Here is a 25,430-nt window from a genome sequence, read left to right as displayed (position 1 = left end):
AGCCTAGAGAAACGCGAATCCATCTATCAAGGTAATCATCGGCATGGCTTACTCATTCACAAGTGATATCGCCTAGGTGCCTTTATGCAAGTTACCATTATAAACTTAGGAATTTGTACTAACTTTATGCCGTATACTAGAAGAAACTGACAACAGACGAAAGCCAACATGGCATCAGAGGTGCTGCATAAATGCTTAGATTTAGGTCCATCTGCTGTTGTTTTAATTGATTTGTTCACTGGGTGCGCTTCCCACTACTCAATGAGCAGCTGGAGGCAAAGTCACAGCACAGTCACTTAAACCCAAGACTTCTGTAATAAACTTGGTAAAGAACGTGACTGAAATAACTTCACCGTAGAGGGAAACTCAGGACACCTAAGAAAAGGACATCTTCAATTAAATGTTCTAGTCATCTGGGGAAAGTGTCTCAACTATCCCAGTTCATTAAACCAAAGACACACAGTAAAGAGAAATACAATCACTAAAATGACAAGGACGCTAAATTATTCTAACTTGCAGGGCTCGGCTGCTATATCCACAGAGATGACCAAAAAATAATAGCATCTGTGCACAGTCCCCGGAGAAGGGACAGCTGCAGAGTGTAAACAAATAGCTAATCTGACTTTAGCCAACAACTGAGAACTGCCTTGACACAATAAATGGAGGAGATTCATCTAAATCCCAACATAAGCTCTGCCCACGTACTGCGTAGAGACGGGCACAAAACAACAGACACCCTCTATTTCTGCATCTCGCCGTGCTCATGGGTAATACTATTTGTAGCAGTGACTCTGTTGTAGTCTCTCTCCAATTTGATGTGTTGTACCTACTTTGGTTCTGTGTCAGCTGAAATGCATAAACAGAGTTTTACATCCAAGGTAACAAGAAAACTCTACTGGTGTATATGTAGTGGCAGGGCATCACCACAGGGGGTCACTGTTGCTGTATGAAATTCAAAATACCATTAGACAAGCCTTTTACTACCACTGCTGATGGGAAATATAGAAAAGAATCACAATAACATAGGATATTTTTTTGTAACTATCCAAGATATTACTTGCTGATGTTTTCCAAATTCCCTCTTTAAAGATTTAATGCATATCTTAGGATGTTTTCCAAATCTTGTTCAATCTGATGTGCAGATATGTGTGTGTATAAAATATGAATTGAAAAATGTGCCCATACAAGAGCACACTCTGCACAGCTTGTGCTCGCTGTGGCCAATCCACCACCAGTGTGCACCAAGAGGTTGGAAGACGGATATTACATAAGAAGCTCATCAGTGGGGTAGTGGCCCACGCACTCCGCATCCTCTGTGGAATATCTCACTGTTGATCGGCCTCTTACTCAAAGTAAGAACAAAATGGCTGAGGTGACTGGCTGAGGGGTAAAATGCAGCAGAGTGGCTGCAAATCTCTGTGAATAATTAGCCATTAAAGAGTTGCTACTCCGTGCAAATGAACCAGCGGGATATGCTGTGTGGTTCAGCAAGAAATGGCATCAGACATCTCCATACGTTCAACATAAATAATCACTGCTGATGCACTAAATTAATACATTTATTGTTTTTTCCACTACCTGCCTTTTATAGTTCAGGGTGTCACTGTGCCACACAAACTATAAACAGAAAGCGCTGTGTGGTCAGTGGGAGCTTCACTGCGGTTAGATAGTATACTCTTGTAAAAACCACCACCCTTGACCTTTAATAAAAGGTTGCATGTTTTCTCTGCAGTAGTTTTCAAAGCATGGGCTGAAACACTGGAATAACCTTTTTATTTGGCATGCAAATACACAACATGTCAGGTAACACTTAAAGCATGGAGACCTGACAATAAAACGTCAGAAAATAGTCAAAATGCCAATAACAGTTTTCTCTAGAGTAATATTTTGATGCTTTCTTTCTTTCTTATAATATTATTTGTAAGGAAGTTAACCCTCCCAGCTCACGGCAAACAAACCTGATTTGGCCTATGACCTCCTGCATAACAACCACAAAAGGCAGTAATCTAAAAATCAACAGCGGCTGACGAAAAAGCTATCCTCTTCCACCAGGTGTTCCCTGATTGTGGTGTTTTCACAAACTGCTGTTGGTTTCCAGCTGCGACGCGGCACAAAGGCAGCGATGTGTGTACTCCCAACATGTCATGTTGTTGCGACCCTCCTCATTTCCCAGCAGATGGATGAGGGTCAACACCGCTGTCAGAGCATCAGCATTAAGCCCCCATGTGGCATGTGCTGTGTGCCAATCGCCTGCCTCCGCTCTCACCGGCCCACAAACCCCTGTTGACTCCACACCCACTTGCCCATCCATTGCACAGGCAACCAGTTGCCTAGGCAACCTCAAAGCCCTCGCGCCTGTGTAAGTGTCAAGACAAATTCTATTTTACATTTTACTTGCACAGTAACAGTTCATTTTTCATTCATCCATTCATTCATGAATTCATATCCACATCTGCCTGTCTCCTTCTGTGAGCGAACCTGATGTTTAAATTTTAACTCTGCAGCCTCCAGATTAAAAGGGAATCTGGCATGGAGTATAAGGGAAAACAGGCAAAAAGGCACTGCTTTCTGTCAGTTTTCCTGATGACAAGGATTACTAAAAGTGCCGCAGTCTTCTATCTTCACAAAGTAGGCCATGAGCTGTGAAAAAAACTGACAGCAATCATCTTCAAATAGCTCAGATAGATGAGTATCGTTTCAATTCCAATTACTGTGTCCTGCTTCCACCAGTAAGTGTTAAAAGGCAGCTGTGATAATCACGATCAAAACGAATCATCAAACACAAACTGTTGAGTAAGCATGACATCAGCAAATGGAATAATCTCAGTTACAAAACAGGAGACGGATTTTTAGGGTGACACACAACTTACCTGTGAAGTATAAGGTAGTAAATCAACCGATCACTTTCTATTGGACATACATGTGATTAATGAGGCTAGTATCATATAAAGTTGCAAAGGTGTTCGTATTAAATTACCTGCAGGCACATCAAATAGCTAAATAATACTTCAAATTCAACAACAGCTAATTTAACAGCTATTTCCTTGAACCATTCACATATTATTTTACTTGCCAGAGATTTTTGCACAGTCACCCATCACACAGCAAGCCATGGCAGCCTCAACTCCACACCCAGTTTGACAGCTGCACAGCCATCCAACTAACCAGCATCATTTCCGCTCTGTTAGAAAATAACACTTGTGAGGAAATTGGAAAAGAAATAATGTTTGTCTGATGGGCGGCGCAGTGGTGTAGTGGTTAGCAAGCAAGAAGGACCTGGGTTTGAATCCTTACGTCGGCCTTTCTATGTGGGGTTTGCATGTTCTCCCAGTGTCTGGATGTGTACCCCGACTCTCACCCAGCTGGGACAGGCTCCAGCATTCCTGCGACCCTTTAGGGGACAAGCAGTTAAGATAATGGATGGATGTCTGTCTGATGTTTGGTTTTATGTGAGAGAAAGTTAAAAAAGAAAAGAGACGGACAAAATCGCAAGTAACATTCAGTTCAGCCCAGTTGCTTCTAGATTCATCAATGCCAGCGCGCTGTCAAAGGGGCATGACGCGCAGGCAAACTCCCTATGAAGAACTTGCACACACCGCCACAAAAAAGAAAAAAAACAACACGCGCATACACGCGCACATGACCGGAGGTTGATGCTGTGCTCATCAGTGTCACTGCCGGCGAGCCCCTTGCTGCACAAATCACAGCAGGAGTGCGGCTGATGGAAGGAAAAGGATGCTTACATAAAGGCGAGAATAGAAACAAAGGATTTATGGGATGCAAACATCCCCTGGCATGAACACACAAAATATACAGCATGACAGAGACAATCTTCAGCGCAGTCAAACTGGAGATTAGTATTAAAAAAACCAGGATCAATTACACTTCTGTCGCTTCCAATTAAAAAAAAGTTCAGCAAATCAACCTTACAACACAAACACCACAAAATGGTGGTGCAACACAACTACGAGCTTAACATTTACACATCCACAGCTCTAAAGACAGACAAGCACCTTTATCAAGAACGCCTCAGTGTTTCCATGGGTGTTGTATTTCTTTATTCCTCATTTCTAGTCTACATTCAACAGAGCACTGCTGTCATGCTCTGTACAGCCGCCCACGTTCACCCTTGCAGAGTGTGAGAGAAAGGAAAGAGAGAAAGAGACAGAGAGAGAGAGGGAGAGAGGGAGAGGGAGAGAGTGGGAGGGAGGGAGAAAAGAAAACCTTGCTTTCACAGTGAGAGACCAACGATACATTATGGGAGGACAAACCATATTGCTCCATGCTGTTTTTCTTACAAACCACTACACAACCAAACAATGTGTGCACATATTGTACTAATCTAAGGCGGCATGCCAGACCCTGATTACTATAGCCCTGGTTGCATAGAAAGCAAATATTTGCATTGTAAATGTGAACATCTATAGGTGATGTTTCGGTTCCTTATTTAATGGAAATCCTAAACGTCAGCTATTTCCTATGTAAAAAAAAAAACAAAAAAAAAACCCTGCTTTTCATTTTAAGCTGAATAGGAAGAGTCAGGTGCTGTTTATCCCAAGTCAGAGCAATATTGATTTTCATAGAGGAAAAAGACAACTCCTGCCGTCATGTTTTTCTAACCCATATCATTAAAAGAATACAGCTTTTCAGTCTAGACTCGAAGAAATTCAAACTGAAATCCCCCAAAACTGCAGCATAATTGTGGAAAAGAGTGTTTCTCAAATGCAGCTTTCATAATTAAAGAGCAGAAAAATGAAAAGTGAGTGCAGTCATGTTATGTGAGACCAACAATTTCCCCATCCTAAAAACCTGTAAGATCTTAAAACTGCATGGAGACACGCACTGCACATGACTGCAGCTACAAGTCACATCGTCTTTAGTTGGTTGTGAATTTGGGGGTGTAGCAAGTCTCTGCAAGAAGAAACTGAACATCCAAATACAGCTGAGTTCTTCACAACCGAAAAGGATTTCAGCATTTCTGATGGCCATGGTGGTCGAACCCATTTACAGAATTTATATAAAGGGTTAAGAGGCTTACAACAAATACCAATTGATCTGAACTGGGAATCGTGTTGGACTTGATGGAACTGTGTTATCATCCAAAGATCCCTCCCCTGTCTGTGACCTATGTTGCTGCAGGGGAGGGGGATCCACCAGAGGCAGTCCATCAGTGAGGACGAGCTCCTCTTATGGGATGAGACTCATGGCTCATATTCAAGACCACTTGTTTGAGCATACACAAGCACTCTCCCCCCCAAAACAGGCCTATTATAACTTCCTGTCTCCTTTCCCTGCAGGCCAATAAGCAGTGACCACCAGTTTTTTAGAGCTAGTCTGACTATTAGTTATGAAGGTAAAGAGGCACGGAAAGGAGATAATCAGACAATTTGGCAACAGCAGTCCCCGGAGTGAACTAAAATTATTTCTCCATGCAGCCTGAATTCCATCTGGCCTACCAACCACACTGCTAGAGACAAAATGTTCCTTATTGTAGCTTGCTATAAGCATAAAACCTGGGTAACCATGGAGAGAGGATTACTTCACTCTCCATCTCTGTTCACATCACCAATTAGTCAACCTGTATTGAATCAAATGACAAGAGGGTCAGAGCTGACGGTATCTGATGCACTCTCCATTATGTGCAGCAAGAATAGCATTATTAATAAAGACAGCAGCACATGCGAGCCAATGCAAAAGTACAGCACGCTGTATGAAAACATGAACACATGCTCTGTGCATGTTTGGGCTCATTATTTCTGCAGCCAGGTATTAGGTAGCTAGCACTCTCATTACACGGAGAGAGACAGCTCTCTGCAGTTCTCAGCTCTCCGGGGGAATGGAGCTTAGAAAGAGACTATGCAGAAAGAGACTTTCTCTAATTTGACCTCAACTGCTTTAAATTAGGTGCTTACCGCAAAGGAGGGAGGCGGAAAGAAAATCCTTTTTATTGTATTAAATGAAACTTGCCCAGCAAATAATTCAAAAGGCAAAGATTATAGAATAACTGCAGTGATCCGAAGTGCAGCTTGATTGCAATACGCCCTAAACTGATGCTTCTCTGCAGCCTGTGACTAATCCACGACCAGGGGATTTGTTTTTATGGGCATGTTTTGGATGCCAGATGAGCTAGATGTTGTCTTGTTGAGATGCAGGGCAGCCTACGTCAGCACTGCAGGCCGGTGTCCAACACCACAGAGCAAGGGCGCAGGACAGACAAGCGTGAACTGCAAAAAGGCCTTTTCCCTCCAGGATTTTCCTCTCAAGCCTGGCAGCGCTCCGAGCCTGTGAGTCTAATTCTGCCACCAGGCCAGTCCTTGGCATCCTCTACAGATGGTGGTGAACAGGGGGGTGAACAGGGAGATTAGGAAGAGAGTGATGACTGCACAGACTACACATCCGGTGGCTGAGTCCCATTCTCTTCCTCTTCTTCCTGTCATACGCCAAGCATGGCCACTGAGACCGGATGCTCGTCTGTCTCTGTGCTCCAGCAAGGTGTTAAGCTGTTTATTAGTAACACGACAGGATGCTACGTGAAGTCAATGCAATTCAAACACAAAGAGAGGCCACATAAAACCATTAAACAAATCAGAATATAACGAAAAGTGCAGCACTGCAAAAACATGATTTGTTTACTCGTGCAGAGGCATTGTGTTGTTTTTTTGATAATTGACAAAATACTGAAAAGTAAAACCAGACATAAAACTTGTACGACTTTAATTAACATAAAACTCCATTAGGGCCACACATTAACTGCTCTGGCTAATACCAAGCAAAATAATTTCTTTACAAAGAACATTCCCTTTTTCGCAACATCCGTGCTGAAAACAGATTTGACTTAAGCTTCATTATAGATAATTATTGTGAAAACAAAAAAAAGTAATTTAAGGTTTGAGTAGGAGTAAATCTGTGTTCATGAGAAAGACGAGTACAAGGAAGAAGCAGTGTAGCAGCTTCATTGTGCTGTGGCACAATGAATGAGAGAGAGCAAAAAGATGGATCGGAGGAACGAGGGAGAGTGAGCACGTCACAGCAAATTTCACACTCCAACACTGGCAAAGCGAATCATCTGGCCAAAAAAAAAAAAAAAAACGTTGAATTCAACTAGCGTGGAAAGAGTTGCATCAGCCTCTATTTTCTCAAAGTTTTGGAAGACTTTCAAGAGATGCTCTCGCCAAAATCATACTATGCGATGCTGAAAGAATGCATGAAAACAGTAGGAAACAGAATTGGAGACTTCCTCCTTTGTTCGGAAAAGTTGATGAGACAGGGGAAAAAAAAAAAAGACAAATTATAGGCTCAAAGTATTCTGCAGTGAAAATGTGATGAGAACATTTTTTGTCATTTTCTGTCAAATTGCAATCATTACCAACATGCACATTTGTGAATCATCAAGCACCAAAGCAAAAACGCTACCATCATCACCCTAACAGTCAAAGAAAGAGGGCGAGAGAAGTGAAGTGAAGGACTAAGAGGAAGAAGAGCAACTCAGGCAAAAGTTGCTGCATTGTTGCGACTTTGCCAGTTGATTTATGACTCTCCTGTTTAGTATGAGGCTCCAGTTCTTATGTAACTCAATTCAGCTGGAGAAGCCATGAGCCGCTTCACACGGTGGCAGTCAGCGACTCCTGTGCTGTGTGTGACCATGCTCCATTGACAAACCCTGTGATTTAATAGGTATAAAAAAAATAAATAGGTCTGTAACAGCTAAGAAAGGACCGAGCTGGGTGGATCACAAAAGCCTCCCATCACTAGATGCTGTTTTTAATTTTGATTACAACACACACAGTATCCCAAAAATTAGCCAAATGTAGTCATTTTCTCCTTTGATCTGAAACACCATGGTATTATGATTTTTACTAAAGAAATTAAGTAATTTTCACAAATACAGCTTGAAGAGCTCAAACAGAATTAGAAACTGGATGTGATTATAGATGGTGAGGTGCAGAGTTGTGACTACAAACAAGTTTCTTTCAAAGACACGAAGCCACTTGGTCGTGTCATCTGGGAAGACTGGCATCTGGTTAGAATCTGCATAATGACTAAGGCCTAAGACCGAAATTGTAATTTCTGATTCTAATTACACATTGTTGTGGGTTTTAACATACGGACACTTTAAAACACGGAAACATATGTTTCTGTCCTTTATCAAGCTTGTTTTAAGAAATCGTGCCCCACTGATTTGGGTCGCTGTGAGGCAATTCATTAGTAATTAAATGATTATTGGGGACTGAGTTTGTCAATCCCACCGGATCAGTGGGAGCAGTTATTACATAAGAAACTTTGGTCAATATGTCAGTCACGTATCATCCTTTCAGATGTTTGCGTGGCTACCTATTTCCAATTCCAAAGTGTGACAGCAAGTAATTAGGAAATGTAAACAAAGTCCAAAATATTCTACAGGGGCCAAGTGGAGCTTCAAACAGCTCCAAACCACAGACTCCTCACTGTGACTGCAGCATGACCACAGGGATCTCTGTCAGTTTGTAAAACTGAGGATGAGCTTAAGGCCTTTGATCACATTAGCCTACGCACATGTTAAGTGGATGTCAAGCACAATTATGTTTTTATCTTATTTTATCAAGTATTAAATCAATCACATTAGTTTTTTAAAATAACTATTTCAATTAAATCAAAGGTTATTGTAACAAACAGACCAAAAACAGGAACAGATTTGTGTCTGTTAGTTCACAGTTCTCAGAATCACTTTCAAGTTAGTTCGAATTAAAAGCTTGGAGTCAGTTCCTGATACACGGTGGGTTCCTCGCTATTTCCGCTGGCTCAGTGCAGCACAAAAAGCTGACTGTGATCCTGTGCATTTTAAACGCACTCTTGCAGCAGCAGTAACCGGAGCAGGCCTGCGACGTTGTGGTCCTGTTTGTAATAGCTCCTGCTTTAAAACACGCATGTTGTTGTTGAGCTATTGATTAGCCTGACATGTGCTGTCACACAGGTGAGTGGAGACGAAATGCAACTTACAAAAATCACACTACCTTACTGTTTTCAGTAATTTTGTAGTCTCTATGATGTGGAGTTTCTCCTCTGTTCCTATTATTATTATTTTCATGTGACTGTCATTCATGTCAGGCAAGACTCTGACCACAGTATCATATGGATGTTATGCATACAGTGTCTTCTACTGCAGCAAGGCTAAAATATACACAATAATTACATGGTTGGCTTAGCAAGAGAAGAGCCACAGACAGATTGGACAAATTGCTACATGGTATGAGTGTCAGGGAAGTAGGCCAGCTGAGAGGATGGCAACCCCATCTGGGATCCTCTCTTGAGGTTATCACTATGAGCAATCCCTACACTCAAGAAGATCACCCAGAAACCCATGTGTTTTTCAGCCCTCTTAGTGCAGTACATCATCTGCCCTGCTTTTAACCTGCCCTTTCCCTTCACAGAGCATATGTCCGACATAAACACACTGAAAATCAAGTGAGTTCAAAAACCAAAGGGTAATGTCATCATGCCCCTTTCCTTACATTTTATCCTTCAACAGATTAGAAAAATCAGCCAAGTAAAAATATGAGAAAGCTTATGGGTGGGTTGGCTGCTTGCACATGTCCAGTTGGCCATGGATACAAAGCACAGCTTTATTGACACACAGGTGCTAATATAATTTAACTACTTGATGTTAGATATACTCGGGGTGACCGAGCTCAGCCCAATATGGCAGGCTAACCAACCCTTTCAGGTGTGTCATGTAATATGTACAGTATATATGTAATAGTGCATCATGATATCTAACGATAGTCACTGCTTTTCAGCTGGCGTTGATAATGTTTGTGAGCCTTACCTGCAAGATTGCATGATGTTTGGAATCCATTAAGATCAGCCAAAAGGCAATGAAGGCATGAGGGAAAGACAAGAAAATCAATGATGAGTTCGATAATGTTAAGTAGAAAATAAATCAATTCCGACCTATGAATCAATTGTATTTATTTGCCATTATGTATACACTAATCTAGCTGTACGTGACCCCTGAGGCCACTTACTGACACATCCAATCCCATCCCATTATTAAAATGATGAGTGATCAAATCAAAACATTATTACTTACATTTCAGTATAAACATTAATGCATATCAAAAACGTGCATAGAGCTGATATTGTGCCAAATATGAAAACTTATCACTGTCAACAAACCAGTTTTTATACCAGTCATTGTTCATTCCCATTCATCTTTTTAATTCTAGCAACAGGAGCCCAAGTTTGACATCTTTCAGAATAAATTCTCAACCAACCACCTGATAAGTTTTGTTTCATTTGTGTAATAATCAATGTGCTCACTTGATGGTGTTATTTCGTTGACACCTGTTGTTGATGCCTATTAATATCACACTATCATCTTTCCAAGGTAACTCAATAAAGGAGCTGAATACAGCATCTCAAAATATTAAATGAATAATTCATGAAGTCAACATAAAGACCCACAAGTTGTTTTGATTTGCTTTATGCGGGATGAGTTTCCATAAGGTTGACATTTTCACTGTTTTGTAAGATGTCAAAAGTAAGTCAAACATGTCACATTAAAGCTTAGTGATACTTTGAACCTTTTCACTGCAGAGGGTGCTGACTTTCTGAGGTTAAGAGTCAGATTTGAATAGCAGCAATATACATCATCTAAAAGAAAACTATTTTCATCACTACAATACATTTACATATATTTTCTGTCCATCCAGAAATATTAAACCCAGTAAAAGCTCAACCTTAATCTAAATAATCACATCAGGAGTTCTGCCTCATAAAAGAAACTACACTTCTTTTCTGTATGAATATGCAGAATACGACGGGTAGCACATTAAAGGCTTTAAACATTATTAAAAATTCTGAATATTTTAAATAAGTTCATTAAAGCTCTTTATCAACAAAGCATCTACAAAATGTTTGAGTAGGTGTTGTTTTCTCCAGATGGACACACAAGGACAAATTATCCAGGATGCTCAAGTGAAGCTCCATAAAAACAGCCAAACAAACCATGTTTAATGTCTGTAGCGGTTTGTTCCATTGCATTTCTAATAACTCATAGTCAACCAGAACCACTCCTGTTTGGCTTTGCAGTACCTTGAGTCAGTACAGCTGAGGTGTTGTATTGCTCAACGCGGGTCATATGCAACAAGAAGAATTTCCAATGAGTCATCAGCATTGTGGTTAATTCACACAGTCCATCACATAATAGCTTGTTGAGTTCTTCTAGCAGTCAAATAAATGCATTCTGAGGCCATGACCAAACCAACACAGCAACAAATCATGGAATAAAAATAACACTAGTCAAAACCATTTAGTACATTTGATCAAAGGCTGAAACTACTCTGTTGACTACTTTCTCTATTTGTGCATTAAAACGACAGAACAAGTGGCAAACACCCATTATAACTCTCCAGAGTCCAAGATGACATCTTCAAATCACTTGTCTCATCCAACCATCTGTGCAAAGCCCAAATACTGACTACAATGACTACATGATCATCAAAATGGTTGTATGGTTTCCTGATCCATTACCTGAGTAACCAGTTGAGTTTAACTTACACAAATGTAAAAAAGCATGTAGATCAAGTCGCCTGAATTCTGCATGTTTCTGTGTGAATGTATTTGTCGAGCACGGAGCTGGCCAGTGACAGCATTTCCCCGCCTTTCTCACTGTACATGTTAAGATGTGCTCCATCTGCCTGCGACTTTAAATAGAAATACATGGACATACAAAGTTATTAAATTAATGAGTAAAAGATCAAAAGTCGCTCACATGTGACTGCACAAAATGAACTGCTCCAAATAAACCTATGCATGGCTAGTCCTGGTCCAGCTGCAAGCAAGAGGGTCTGAGCCAGCAGTCAGTGTGATACCAGAGGGCATTTATCTGTACAGAGGCTACAGAGATATTGACAACCCAGAGTAAAAAATGTGGTTATAATCCTAGAAAATGGTATACATTTATTGTGCCAGACAAGTAGTGTTAAGAGGCTTTCTAGATGGCCGACTCACCTCCACAACCCCAATTCCTGACCCGCCATCACAACATGACACTGCTCAAATACCTTCACCACCCCCACCCTGCAACAAACTAACCTGAACCCCCATTACATTCATCTTCTCAGGGTATTGCACTTAACACACACACTCACCCAGGTCAGGGCCAAAGGTCTGTGTATGGGGATATTCCCACATCCAAAAACCACCACATGTACTCCACACACCCAGCTACTCCAGCCACCTACTTGTGTTACATAACACATGCCACTGCCTACCCATCCACCAGCAGATCAGCACTACACTCAGTCACCGACAGAGACGAATTACCAGTATAGCATCAGTATAACAATTGACTTGCCAATTTCTCTGCCTGGAAGACTCATTTCCGACATGAGGACAGGTCCTCTGGGCTGCTGATGCTAAACGACCTATGCCTGTCCTGATGGTGTAAAGGATTTCAGTCAGATGGACTTTTCCCAAACGTGACAATCCATGAGGGTAAGTGTGGCTAAAGGATTTGTTTTCAAAGTGGACCACTAATCATGCCCAAGCTCTCACACGCCAGCCCACTAAAGGTAGGTAGGTTGGCATGAAGAAACCCCAGGAAGATTTGTTTTATTGTGTAAACAGACAAAATGTAACTTTGAATTAGCTTGGGCCTGGATTATCTGCCAATATTCTTTAGGCCAAAGCCAGATTTCATGCCAGATTCTGACACAACAAAAGATAGCCTACCTTTTTTAAGCTGAAGGTCTCTTGATGCCAAATGTGTTAAAAAAGACACAATTTAGTGGTGTGAATACCTTTAAAGAGGCCATACATAAACAAATATAGGTGATCTTTCACTTTATATATATATTTCTTGCAAACTCGCCTCCGGTCAACACAGCACAAAACTCTGTGAGTCAACAGCATGGGGCTGCTAAGAAACCTGTTTTCTGAGGAAATAAATGTCTTGTAAATGTCTTGAAAAATTGATACAAATGGCTCTGTGTGCTTTAATACATCAGCAGGGTGCATCTCTAGACACCATTTGGTCCAATTTCACAACAGAATGGGCCCAGGAGCACAGCAGGGCCTAAGATGTACTATGTGGCAACACAAGTGTCATAATTCCTGTTTTTTAACTGTACAGTATTTTATTTCAAGCCAGCAGTTTGTTCCACTATGTGAACACAAAATTAAGGGAGAGCTCATCTTCTGAGAACAGAACGGTGAACGGTGCACTTTTCACGCCAGATTCCTCAATGAGGAAAATCTCATCATCCAAACCGGAGCTGTTGAGAAGCTATACTGACACGATGGCTTATATCAAACGGGTGCTGCAGTGTGTCCATTCACACAGACGACGATACAGCCACTCACTTTACAGCAGAGTCTCTTTACACAGAAATGCTGCATTAAAAAATAAAAAATAAAAAGACCAAATGGCGCTTGTCAAACACTGAAACATTCTGGTAACTTTTTCTTCCAAATCTCCATAGTAACATCATTCCTAACTGGAAGGCTATTAAGAATATGACTTTTATAAAACATCTCTTCAGATCTTATTCACTTCTGATGTTTGGCATTGGTCTCTTGTGTCCTGGCATTTTTTTGGCCTACTATAATTTTGGCTGAACCCTGAGATAAATGTGTTGTCTTTCTGCCAGGGGCTCTACTTTTGTTACATCGGGCAAATCCCTTAAGACTCTTTTTCATGATTTATGCATGTGTATACGTATGCAACAATAAAGCCATTAGGCTTTCTGCACACATAGAGGTATTAACTACTTTCCTCTCTAGAAATAACAATAAAGCCTTAGCATTTAACGATAAACCTAATGCACCAGGGTGTTTATCAAATTCAGACATGGTAAGTTCTTCAACATTGAGCTAAACAGTGTCACAGGAAGTAAATCTTTACAGCTTGGAGCCAATGTCCTGAGCTAACAAAGCCCATTCTGGAAACCCCTCAGATGTCGGGTCCAAAATGGGAACCGACTGTGTTCCTCAAGGGGTTTTAGTACATGCAGTTCACATACCCCACCACATGACACGAGTCCTGGGTCATGGCCAGGGGGATTCAGCAGTGGAACAACTTTAGATTATTCCAGTCGGGGAAAGCAGGAAATGGGGCTATAAACATTAAATGGGGGGTCACATTACACTTCCTCTCTTGTGATTCCCACAGAATAAAACATCTTCACAACAAATCCTCCTTAGAATTTAGTAATGATTCACAGAACAAGTGGCCAAAATATTAAGGCTGATCCAGCCTTAAGCCAAGTAACAGATGCTTTAGCAACGACACAAACTTTTCTACTTTACTTTAATAAAACTGCCCACTGCAGCATTTTTTCAGATTGTTACAACCGTGACATGCATTTTCCCACAATCAGCAGCAAAACAACAAAACAAGCACCTGGCATGTTGCCTGAGTGAGCCCTTTAAAGACAGCGAACATAAGGGCAGAGGACACGTCGAAACGCCATTAAATAGGTGACATCTACAAGAGGAATGTGGGACCTGTGTGATAACGCTCAGCTGGCACATGTTAAACACGCACTAATGACAAGCGTGCTTACCTCAAGTAATGCTAAAACACCAAAAAAAACTATGCTAAGCTCAATAAAAATAAACTGAGAAGATATGATATTGTAACTTCGACAAGAATGTTATACTTGCAGCCAAATGTGAGTGGTTTCATACACATTTAAATTTCAATTTGCCATGTAGTGGTACCCCGGGGTGGCTTAAGTAAGAGTATTTATGCTGTTTTTAAAAAGCTCACGCTTGTATGGGGTTGCACTCAGGTTACACTCTCATAGGCTGGAGTGGTAGTACTAGATAATGAACAACACTGAATAGTAACTTTTATGAATTACCACCCCACAAAACTTGACTAACAAATTCAAGGCATGTCCTTGAAGACTGAAAACAGCTAAATTGTAATATGCCCTTGAGGGAATTACGTTGAATTTCCACAACCTTGCAACCTTCAAATGGTTTGCATATTCTCAATTACAGTATATTGTTCACCAACACCAAAGCTCTAACTAGCACACTGTACTGCTGTGCTACGTCCTCACATACTACGGGCAAGACTTCCTTCATCCGGCATTTTTCCTCTTCAGTGAAGAAAATGTGTTCCCCGAGGGCCAGAAAAGTCCCTGTATGATATTTCTCTTCAAAGAGAAAAGGCGACTGTGGCTTATTTTTCCTAAAGTGTAAGATAACTAAAACAAGATCGCTGCTTGCTTTTTCAGATGCTGTTTGAGACGAATGTTCCTGCAGTCCAGGTTGATTCATTGCCACCGTCCTCCATTCATTCCAGAATTTAATTTCTAGCAACAAACTGGTGTCACATAACCATTTCTATTCTAAGCACACTTCATTCTTAACCATGATCCTCTATCCATTCCCCAACCTGGATGAGGCTAGAATCTTCCCACAGTTAGTCACGGGACTGCTGGCAGGCTGAGAGGACTTGGAGGCATATGTACCTTTCCATCTGTTGCTCACTCACTGCTTTCCAAACCCCCTTCTCTGTCACTAGCCATCTGTTTCCAGCCATACCCCACTGGCAGGAAGCATGAGCACTTCCACCATAGGATATGGATGATGCACAACTTCAAAAAAAAAGGACATCCTATGGCAAATTTAATTGACCATTGTCTCAGTGTTGATACAAAACAAAAAAATGTTTTTGGAAAAAATAAGTTATAAATAACACAAGGCAATACAACTTTTAACTCTGTGCTGATTGTTTTCATTATTGATTTTTGTTTCACTTGTTTTCTGTATTGATCAATCATTTGTAGAGCTGCAGTGTTTAGCAGATGGACTGATAAGCCGATTCCAGCTGGTTACAGCTCCTGAAAACATCAAGATCTAATTTTCTTTGCCATACATGATGGTAGACTGAATGTCCTTGGGGCTTTGGACTGCTGTTCAAAAAATAAAGACAAATAAAACAAGAAAGTTGCCATTTTTGTTCTATATTTTATAGACAACACTAATTAAATTTTTTGTTTTCAGTACATTTTAAATTAAAACGCTGTGTACTATTGTGAATAAGGTACAGAATATTGGATATTATTGCAGTATGGTGTCTAATTACCGCATCACATATATTGTAGTTTCATCGTTTAATTTCCTTGTGTAACACAAAAAAATGCCACATCCTTACATCAAATAAAAAACAAAAGTATATTACATCAAATATCCTAAGAAAGTTTGTTCTTTTTTCTCTCATCTAAATCTACTGCTTGCTTAGTGCTCAACAACCACAGATTTGTATACGAGGACAAACAATTATCTCTTATTATGTATTGAAAACATATTAAAAATAACCACAGTACAAAGATCCAACAGCTCTTCCTTTCAATAAACCATTAGATCACAACTACTCCACACTACCATTAACAATGTCAGAATATTACATCAACCTCCTCCTCATAAGAGATGAGGATGAGTATACTCTGAAACACTGACCAGCTCACCCCTGCCCCTACACATTCATAACAAGGAAAAATTGGCTGTCCATCAATGGCAGAGAGAGAGCCTTTGTTCACGGGCACAATGGAGGACATTCTGCTGTAGAGGATAGCGTCACATTCAATAAGCTAATGCTATGGGGCTACAGCAGAGAGCACACAGCAGGGTTGATGCAGAAATGGCACTCTGACCCCGCAGACCTCCCAGCCCCTCAGACTGAGTCTCTGTTTCAGATCACCAGCTCAGCTCATCTCTGCTGACCCACGGTCAAGAGTCGGCTGCAGTGTTAAAATGCATTTCGATTGGGGTATGTGGTGAGCATTATGAAGCTCTATACGAGATAAACTGAATGGGTTAATCACAAAACAGGGAGTCTTTTGAGAGCAAGGCATGTGCAATCCCTGTTATCTGGTGTGCATCTGTCAGGGGGGAAAGTCTGTTACTACTACACTCCCGAGAATAAACCTGTGACGTAAACTTGATGTGAAGTGTTTTTTTTAACACTGCTCTCAAGGACTGAACATGGCTGAAACCCGATGCTTTCCATGCACAACACAGAGGTGCTACAGATGCTAGAGAGGATCTGGCAGTGTCTTGTCTTATGTGAATGGGAAATCAAAAGAAGCTTATACTTTTATCAATCCCCGCACGGGCATCTGACATAAGCTTCATGCACATTTCAGGTGTTCAGATTATTCCATGTTACATCACATCAACAGGCTCAACTTTAAAGCTTGACAGTGGCTTTCTAAACCTCGGACACGTGTGATGCAGCCAATGAGCTCCCTCCACCTGGAGTTACTGCATCACTCTTCCACCACCTAACTAAAAGGAGATGTTTTTTTGTTTTTTTTTAGGTAGCCTGTGTGTTTCTTATGATTTTCAGAAAAATTCACTGGCAGAAAGTTAAAGGACAAATTAGGCATCTTGGAGGTTTCATGTTGATGCCATTTACATTAATACCCCTCCTTCAAATCTTTCCATGTTTCCTTTCGCTCTAAGTATCTTATAAAGGCAAATGGATTATCATTTTAAATGTGATCAGTTGAATCAGGATGCAAGGTAGTAGCTTAGCTTATTTTAGATTAGTAAAAAGAGTGGAAGCAGGAAAAACCATGCATCTTGCTCAGTTCTATAATATGTTAACAGCACCTCTAAATATCACTAATGAACATGTATACTGTTTGATTACCCTGTACAAAAGACAGGTAAAAGAGACAAGCAGCCATTTCCTGGTGAACAACAAAGAGCAATAGATTCATGGAGTTTTGCCATCTCCACCAAGAAAGAATATTGAAAGTACATTTCACAAAGTTAGTTGTGCCATAACAACAGAATGTAATGAATTCACGTTGCGTTCTGTGAGGGTCTAAATGGTTTACTGGCTATAAGTTATTAGAAATGCATGAGAGCTTTATGATAAATAAGTTTAATGTCAAATCCTGTCTATCATTTAATTAAATTCCACTTGCTATTTGTACCAGCAAATATATGCACACAATATTAAGTAGTTTATGCGGTGCTGGAATAAAAAAAAGTTCTTTTAACAGGAGCTAAACAAATGCTAAAAGTATGAGTATCATGAGAAAAAATGAAAAAAATGAAAAAAGACAGACCATGGTTGGGCTTTTTCCATGCTTCACAGATGTATTTATGTGAGGATTTATTTGGGCATAAGATCTACAACTAGTAAATACTACCGAGCTACTCTATAAACACTGGCATTCCACATTAACAGCAATTTACACCGACATACTGTGTAAGAGACACAGCTGGTGGTATTGACAGACATTTCTAACTCTATAACAGTTTCTAATCCATATTCACAGATACGGTTTTGAAATATAATGAGCACATTGTGAAGGCTTCACTTGCCGCCAGCAGCAGCAGCAGCAGCATTCTCCTGACACAGATGGTCCACAGTGACAACTGTAAGGCGAGTTCATCATATCACATTTGACCCCCACATTTGACACACACACACACACCCTTTTAACTGTTACAAATTACTGGAAGTCTTCTGCAAACCTGGCCTGTATGTCATGTTTACTTGTTAAGTCTAACCAGTCTATACTTGTGATTAGAAGATGAGCACCCTGCTCATGCTTTCCTTAGCAATTGACGACAAGAGAGACGCAGTGTGTAGCAGGGAGCTGCATAGGTGCCACACAATGCCAGTAGAGAGCTGCAAGCCTTCAGTCTGTTCTTTTTGTGTCTCTCTGTGTCATCCCTATTTTTATTTGAGCACACAGTGTCCCATTGTGCAGGCATATTAGTCCTTTCTTGAAATCCCAAGCACCCCTCTTGAGTAGCAGTGGGTTTAGGTGACTGCCCTTGCTCTGACATTGGACTGTCTGCTGGAAAGAGTGAGTTCTTGCAGCTTTTTAAGAAAAACAGCAATTCCTCAGCATACATGTATATCATAACACTCTTACAAACCACAGATTGAGAAAACCATTACCGGCTAGTGTGAAAGTGCAATGCCACCTTGAGGCTAAAAAAACAGGGAGGAGTCGAGCATTTACGTCACCCAATCCATACTGATGTGTGCAGTTTGTGAAACATGCTGAGCTGACCAGAGCTTTTGTAGTTGTAAATACTAGTGTGAATATCTACAAACATCCACATGCATTTTCAAGGATCTACACAAAGTCCTTGGAAAATTATTTAAATTATGTAAACTAAGTTAACAATGAGGACTCCAATTGCAAATGGAGCCACACTAAACTATTCACAGGACACAGTATTGATAAGGGAACAGTTGAGATGAATGACTACAAATCAAACCGTCTCTGAAGCCGTCTCCATATCTGATGGATCTGGATTTTTTTTCTTCTTAGGAACCCTCAAATATCCCTTCTAATAAATCCCTGGTCTACAATTCTTGATGGTTCTGGATATAAACAGCAATAGTGAGTGATTCTGATTCTGTAAAAACAGAAGTTGTTGCTCTCAATAAATTAACCTATTTGCCAATTTAAACAATTAATGTGTGAGGACACTGTCTTACCACATAACTGTGTTTATACTCCTGAACTAACTCTAGTGTAGAAGACTGTTTAAGCAAAACTTTAAGGTCAAAGTAAATATATGTTTAATGTAAAATCTAATTTAAAAATACTTATCTAATCTAATCATGCATGCAGTATATACAGTATGTATATACTGCATGCATGTTTATTTTATGTGTGTCTATTTTATATAGCTACTTTTGGCAAGGTATGGCTCACATAAGATACTCTTCTTGTGCGGAAAACTCTCAAAACGTTCTAGTCCACAAATCCAAACTGATTTCTGAACAAGAAGACACCAAATATCCAGTTAGCTTTTTTGAGGCGATTATTTAATGAGTTCACATACTTTTTCCACAAGCACTATGGGATTTTTATGGTTGTTCTCAATAAAGACATAAAAGAATTGTTTTTGTGTTTTTCCTGTATCACATTGGTTCATCTTTGTTTTTACATGTATATATTCATTTCTCTTATATTTCATACAGTAGGTGTGATTCCTTCTGTGTGAAGTTGTCTCCTGAAATACACTGTGTGCAAATGTTTGCTCCTTATTATTTTTAGTAGGTTGAAGCTGTTAGTATGTCTGAAGATTCTCAGTCATCCAGGTTATGTTTATCCCAAAAAATGCTGTGCAGCGGCAACTGGACTTGCTTTAAGTTCCTGAAGATGTTTCACCTTCTATCCAGAACTGATGAAGCCTTCTAATCTTCTGGATTAGGCCTAATCATTGTCCAGAAAATTGCACTTTTCAGCTTAGCCTAATCAATAAATCCCCGAGTTGCCAATCCAGTTAACCCACCATTTAATCCACCATTTAATCCAGGGAACTCAGAGTCATTTTAGCTTTGGGTGAGTGATGGATCTCATTCAGGCCACAGGATACTGCGAGTTATCAATTGCTTTTTGGTAATTTGGGTGCAATTTGGTGAGTTTGTGGATTTGTACCACAAATACAGTATATAACTGAATCCTGCATCTGGACTTCTGGTGCAGAATAACAGACATATTCCAAAATATCTTAACTACAGTTGCTTTTCATCAAGTTATTATAAACTCTGCTAAATGTTATCACTGTTATTTAGTGTGCACATTGCCCGCCCTGTCGCTCTCACAGCTTATCATGAATTACATGCTTGTCTATTTTTCAATCAGCTTCACTCCTGAATTCACAAACATTATTTATTAGAAATGACAAAAGGGAAAAACAAAGCCTCACGTGAATCTGACATGTTATTTGTAGCTGCAATATAAATTGGCTCACCAAAGCCACAGAGCGCCCTGAATATCAATCACTGAAAAAGGAACATGAGGAAAAAAAAAACAAACTATGAAAATCAGCATGGTGTGTCATCACCATATAAAGGTCTTCTTAATCAACAAAACAACAGGGAGACCTTAGTAATGATGGGAATTCATTTTGTAAGGGCTGTAATTTCTATTCACTCTTTCTTCAGCATTTTCTGCTAAATGCATGAGCCACTGGTTCCTTAGCAACAGACTCTGCAATGATGCAAGATTGAGGAACAGATCTGCAGTTCCACAGTGCAGGTGAAGACAAGTCGGCCAATGTCTCCTGTTACAGCTCTTAAAAGCCTCCTGAAGTTACAATAATTAAGCCTGCATCTCATTTACATGAGTGTACATCAAAAGCAATATTTTTGTGAAAACGATGTCAAAATCTGTGATGCCATTTAACCAACAATGTGTAAACATATTAAAAACTAATCTCCGCTCACCTAAAGCTGATTCCTATTCTAAACATGTTATCAATGTGCTGAAGGAATTCACAAATAAACAGTTACAGGGACCATATCTTGCATTTCTTAACCTATTTTGTTGTTTAGCTGGGGAGTTTTACTTTGGTGGTTAGGTATTTCCCAGTTTAACATTTTGTATAAGCCCACAGGCGTGGACACACAACTACAACAATCATAATGTTTGTTTTTATTCCCAAAGATGCACAGCCAAATACACACAACGTGATATCCTCCTGAGACATTTGTCGTCTCAAACATTACCAATAAGCACCGGAGCTAGGGCATATTTCTAAGCTTTTGCTTATGTTCAGCAATTATGCAGAAACTGTGAAAGATATCATAGAGACCCAAGTTTCTCCACCAACAGATGCTGTGGTAGACAATAATGCAGTCCATATGTCAGGTTTTGCCCTCAGACATGACCCAGTATTCAAGAACTCGTTGGCTAGCTGTGTATATTTAAATGCTAGGGTGAAATCTTTTTTTCTGAGGTAGTAAAAGGGCATTCTGGGAGAAACTGAAGGCTTGCTAGCTAATGAAGAAACACCAGTGTGAGGGAGAATAGACAATAAAAAGTCCAACATCACAAACTTACTCCTCGAATGCTTTGAAAAGCACTGACAGAAGAGTTTTATTTGGGTTTTGGGTTAAGTGTTTACTCATCTTTTAGAAAGGCGAACATATTACTTGTATCAAAACTGATTTGTGAATGAACAGAGCAATAACCTTTCTGCTTTTAAACAGTACATCTAAGAAATAACTCATGAAAGGCTCCACTGTTGTCCTATCAAGATACGGAATAAAGACATGCCGTCATTGAGAAAATAATGTAACCTATCTAAGGCATCAGAAAACCAAGGTTAAAAGTGAGACACAACAGGCCCACATGTTGATTGTTTATTTTCACACAAGGACGGCTTTCATTTTCACTCTGATAGACATATCATACTGTAGAACACTCTTGTGTCTGCTGTTCTTTTCTTTCTCCTCTTCCCACTCACCCCAACTGGTCGAGGCAGATGGCCGCCCTCCCTGAGCCTAGTTTTGCTGGAGGTTTCTTCCTCTGACCTAACTAAAGTAAACTAAACCACTGTCACCTAATGCTGCTCAAGTGGGGTTGTTGGGTTTTCTATACAATTGTGCATACAGTTATATTTTGTAAGGTCCAAAACCTTAAACAAAAAAGTACCTTTAGATTACTTCTATTGTGATTTGGTGCTATACAAATAAAACTGAATTAAACTGAAATAGGCAATATAATTCCAATATAAAGATGAAATCTCAAACAAGAGCAAAAAAACTAAATCAAAAGCACTCTGCATCTGCTTTCTTTGTTTCTTCTTTCTGTGACATATAACATGGGAAATCGTACAGAATTAGGGTTTAACTTTGAATATTGATATATTACCAAATTACATTGGAGCAAGCATATCTGTCATTCACCATCAAACGTCATCTTAACGCTGAATTATTTATATTGCATTGAACAACATTTCCCTTAAGGCTTTGCCTCTGGCACACTGTGGAAGCATCATGAGAACTGTAGCATCTGAAATGCTAACACAACAACTATTTCTACACTGACGTTAAAGCGAGGAGGTGCTCATATTTTTTACTGCTTCACTTTTCCACTGTCAACTCACTATTTCTACCAGAAACAACACAAGAAAACAATCAAGCTGGTTTCAATGATATTCCCTATTCTTTCTCAAATTAAAGAAACACACACACACACACAACCAATTGCTCATGTGAGTATATTATAATGATTGATGCAAGAGCTGTTTACAAAACTAACTGCAACTTCATTCCTTGTGTTTGACTGTAGGAAATATACTGTACTGGAATAATGTTGCAACGGTGTACATTTAGACAGTTGCTATAATACTCCTCGAGACCCATGACAGCTGATTTGGATGGGAAGTATAGTGACAGCTATGTCACACAGCCACTGAGTGGATACATGGGTGGGTGAGTAGCACTGAGAAACACATAAGAAACTGCAACCATAATTTAAGACACTCGTGTCTGACAGTGCATCATCCTCACTTGAATGTGACAGGCTGCTGTAGCTTTCCACATCCTACTGTGGTCTGGTTTACAGTCACTGTCATCATTCCCCGGGCAGGTAATAACATCTGGAATTGATTTCCAGTGTGACAGAGAATATACCCGCGGAGTGGCTTTATAACAAAGCCAACAACGTCCATCATGCAATCTCTAGTGGTGGCCTGCATCATTATTTCTTCTCTCCTGTTCCCCTCACACAACTGTGTGTCTGTGTGTCTACGTAGCATTCAGGGCAATCATTACTTCCATGTAACACGTGATTTTAAATTTGGCTGCCTCTGCCTCAGTGTCATGGGTACAATGTTACTGGAGGTTATGCTTTAGTGGATGAAATGGAAACCACCATCCCCTATAGCAAATTGCTGTACTGCCCTTAAGCAGCAGAGCAATTTTATGGGAGCTAATTACATTTGCACTGTCTGTCTTTTGTCTGATTGTTAACACTGCAGCGCACGGAGACAATTCAATCCCTGATGTGGGTCAGGTATCAGAAAATGTGTTATGTTTGCATATATTTATACCTGAAAGTCAAGACATGCGCACACTGAAGAAAATAACTATCAAAGTATTTACCTCAGGACAATGTCTAAACAAAGTATGGTGTAGATCGGCTACGCCCCCAACCCCAAAGTGTGATTGTTGACAATGTGCTCTGCGCCCATGACAATGTTCCCAAGTGTTCACAAAAGGAAGGAAAAGGAGACCCCCCCCCAAAAAAAACAACAGACACACAGCACCCCCCTATTCACGACCCTCAATGAATGAAAGGCACCAAACGACAGTGAAGTCCCAGCATGACTCCCCCCCCCCCCCCCCCCCCCGACTCACCTTCAATGGAGATTACGTGCTCCCGGATCTGGTTCTGCAGGGCCAGGTCATCAATGCGTTCGATCAGGTCGTAGATTGCGTAAATGTTCGGGTGGACAGACTCGAACCGATGGATCTCTGCCCTGATGGCTGCTGAGTTGGACAAAACAAACTGCGAGCCCGCTGGGCCGGGTTGTGCAGCCTGGCCCGAAACAGTCCCCGAACCGAACTGGCCAGCCCCTGAGCTCGCAGACGATCCGGATCCGAACTGGGACGGGATGGACTGGGGCACCGGAACGGGAACGTTGGCCGGGACCGTGCCTGGAGTGGGCATGGCTGGCTGAGACTGCTGAGAGATACCGGACACGGGGACGCTCGACTGGAAATTCATCTTGGGGTTTTTTTTTTTGTTTTTTGAGGCGACTAACTCTTAACACTGCGAAAACACTAATGTGCAGACTACAATTTGGGACTGAAGCGACGCGAACAAAAGAAGTCCGCGCGAACTGATGGTCTGGAAAACGATCGGCGCAGAAGCATCAATAGTTGGTCGCCAATTGCAACAAAACGCGTCTCTTGTTCATATTATTACAACTTGGCTGTGATTCATTTTCTGTTATTGGCCAGATCTATCCAGGGCCCTTTTTTTTCTGTGGCTTACAAACCCGCAATGCCTACCACTTGGACACTCCTTTCTGGGCTATACCGCTGTTTTGGTCAAACCCGTTTTCCTTAGTTGCTCTGTTGGAAGCAGACAATGGGCTTCGGCGAGGCGCCCTGGTCCCCTGCCTTGAACGCGTTGTTTCTGCGCTGAAATGAAATAGCGTTTAGTCCTCTTTGGTCCAAGTGGTCCCTGCCCAGCGCCCTCCTCCGCATGCTGAAACGTCACCCATCACGTAATTGTACTTGAGATGGGGGAGGGTGTGATTGGATTTGGTGGAGGGGGGAGAAAATCGCAACGTGCACATCATCATAATAACATACCTGACAGTTACGCAACCGCCGAAATTGGCTGGTAGAAGCTGCTAAACGAGATGATACAATCACATTAGGAATTACCGTTTCTTTTGCACTGCAGTTGTCTAGTATTAATGTCCCACCCATAGTATCCCACTCAGGCCTACACACTCACGCTTTCTCTGGCGTGCATGCGCCTCTGAACGCGCAGGCACACACACACACACACAGACTGAAATGCGTGTGTTTAAGGGGCTTCTTTGCACCATTTTCAAAGAAGACAAATGTTTACCATCCTGGAGCTCCAAAAATACTGGAGTTTTATTTACAATGTTTATTCTTACAAAAAGTAAAAATCCCATCACGTAAT

General features: G+C 40.7%; 1 protein-coding gene across 1 annotated transcript in view; it reads right to left on the bottom strand.

The window, feature by feature from the left end:
* The window catches only part of agap3 (ArfGAP with GTPase domain, ankyrin repeat and PH domain 3), a 101,105-nt gene extending 76,172 nt beyond the window's left edge, over positions 1-24,933 (bottom strand). The window contains exon 1 of the mRNA XM_026374244.2: positions 24,125-24,933. Coding sequence (XP_026230029.1) covers positions 24,125-24,494 — 370 coding nt within the window. The 5' untranslated portion in view covers positions 24,495-24,933. The remainder of the gene's footprint in view (positions 1-24,124) is intronic.
* Between the last annotated feature and the right edge of the window lie 497 nt (positions 24,934-25,430).

The sequence above is a fragment of the Anabas testudineus genome, chromosome 17 (assembly GCF_900324465.2).
Source record: "Anabas testudineus chromosome 17, fAnaTes1.2, whole genome shotgun sequence".
Classification (NCBI taxonomy): domain Eukaryota; kingdom Metazoa; phylum Chordata; class Actinopteri; order Anabantiformes; family Anabantidae; genus Anabas; species Anabas testudineus.
The sequence above is the reverse complement of the archived record's forward strand: the minus strand, read 5'-3'. Positions and strand labels throughout refer to the sequence as shown.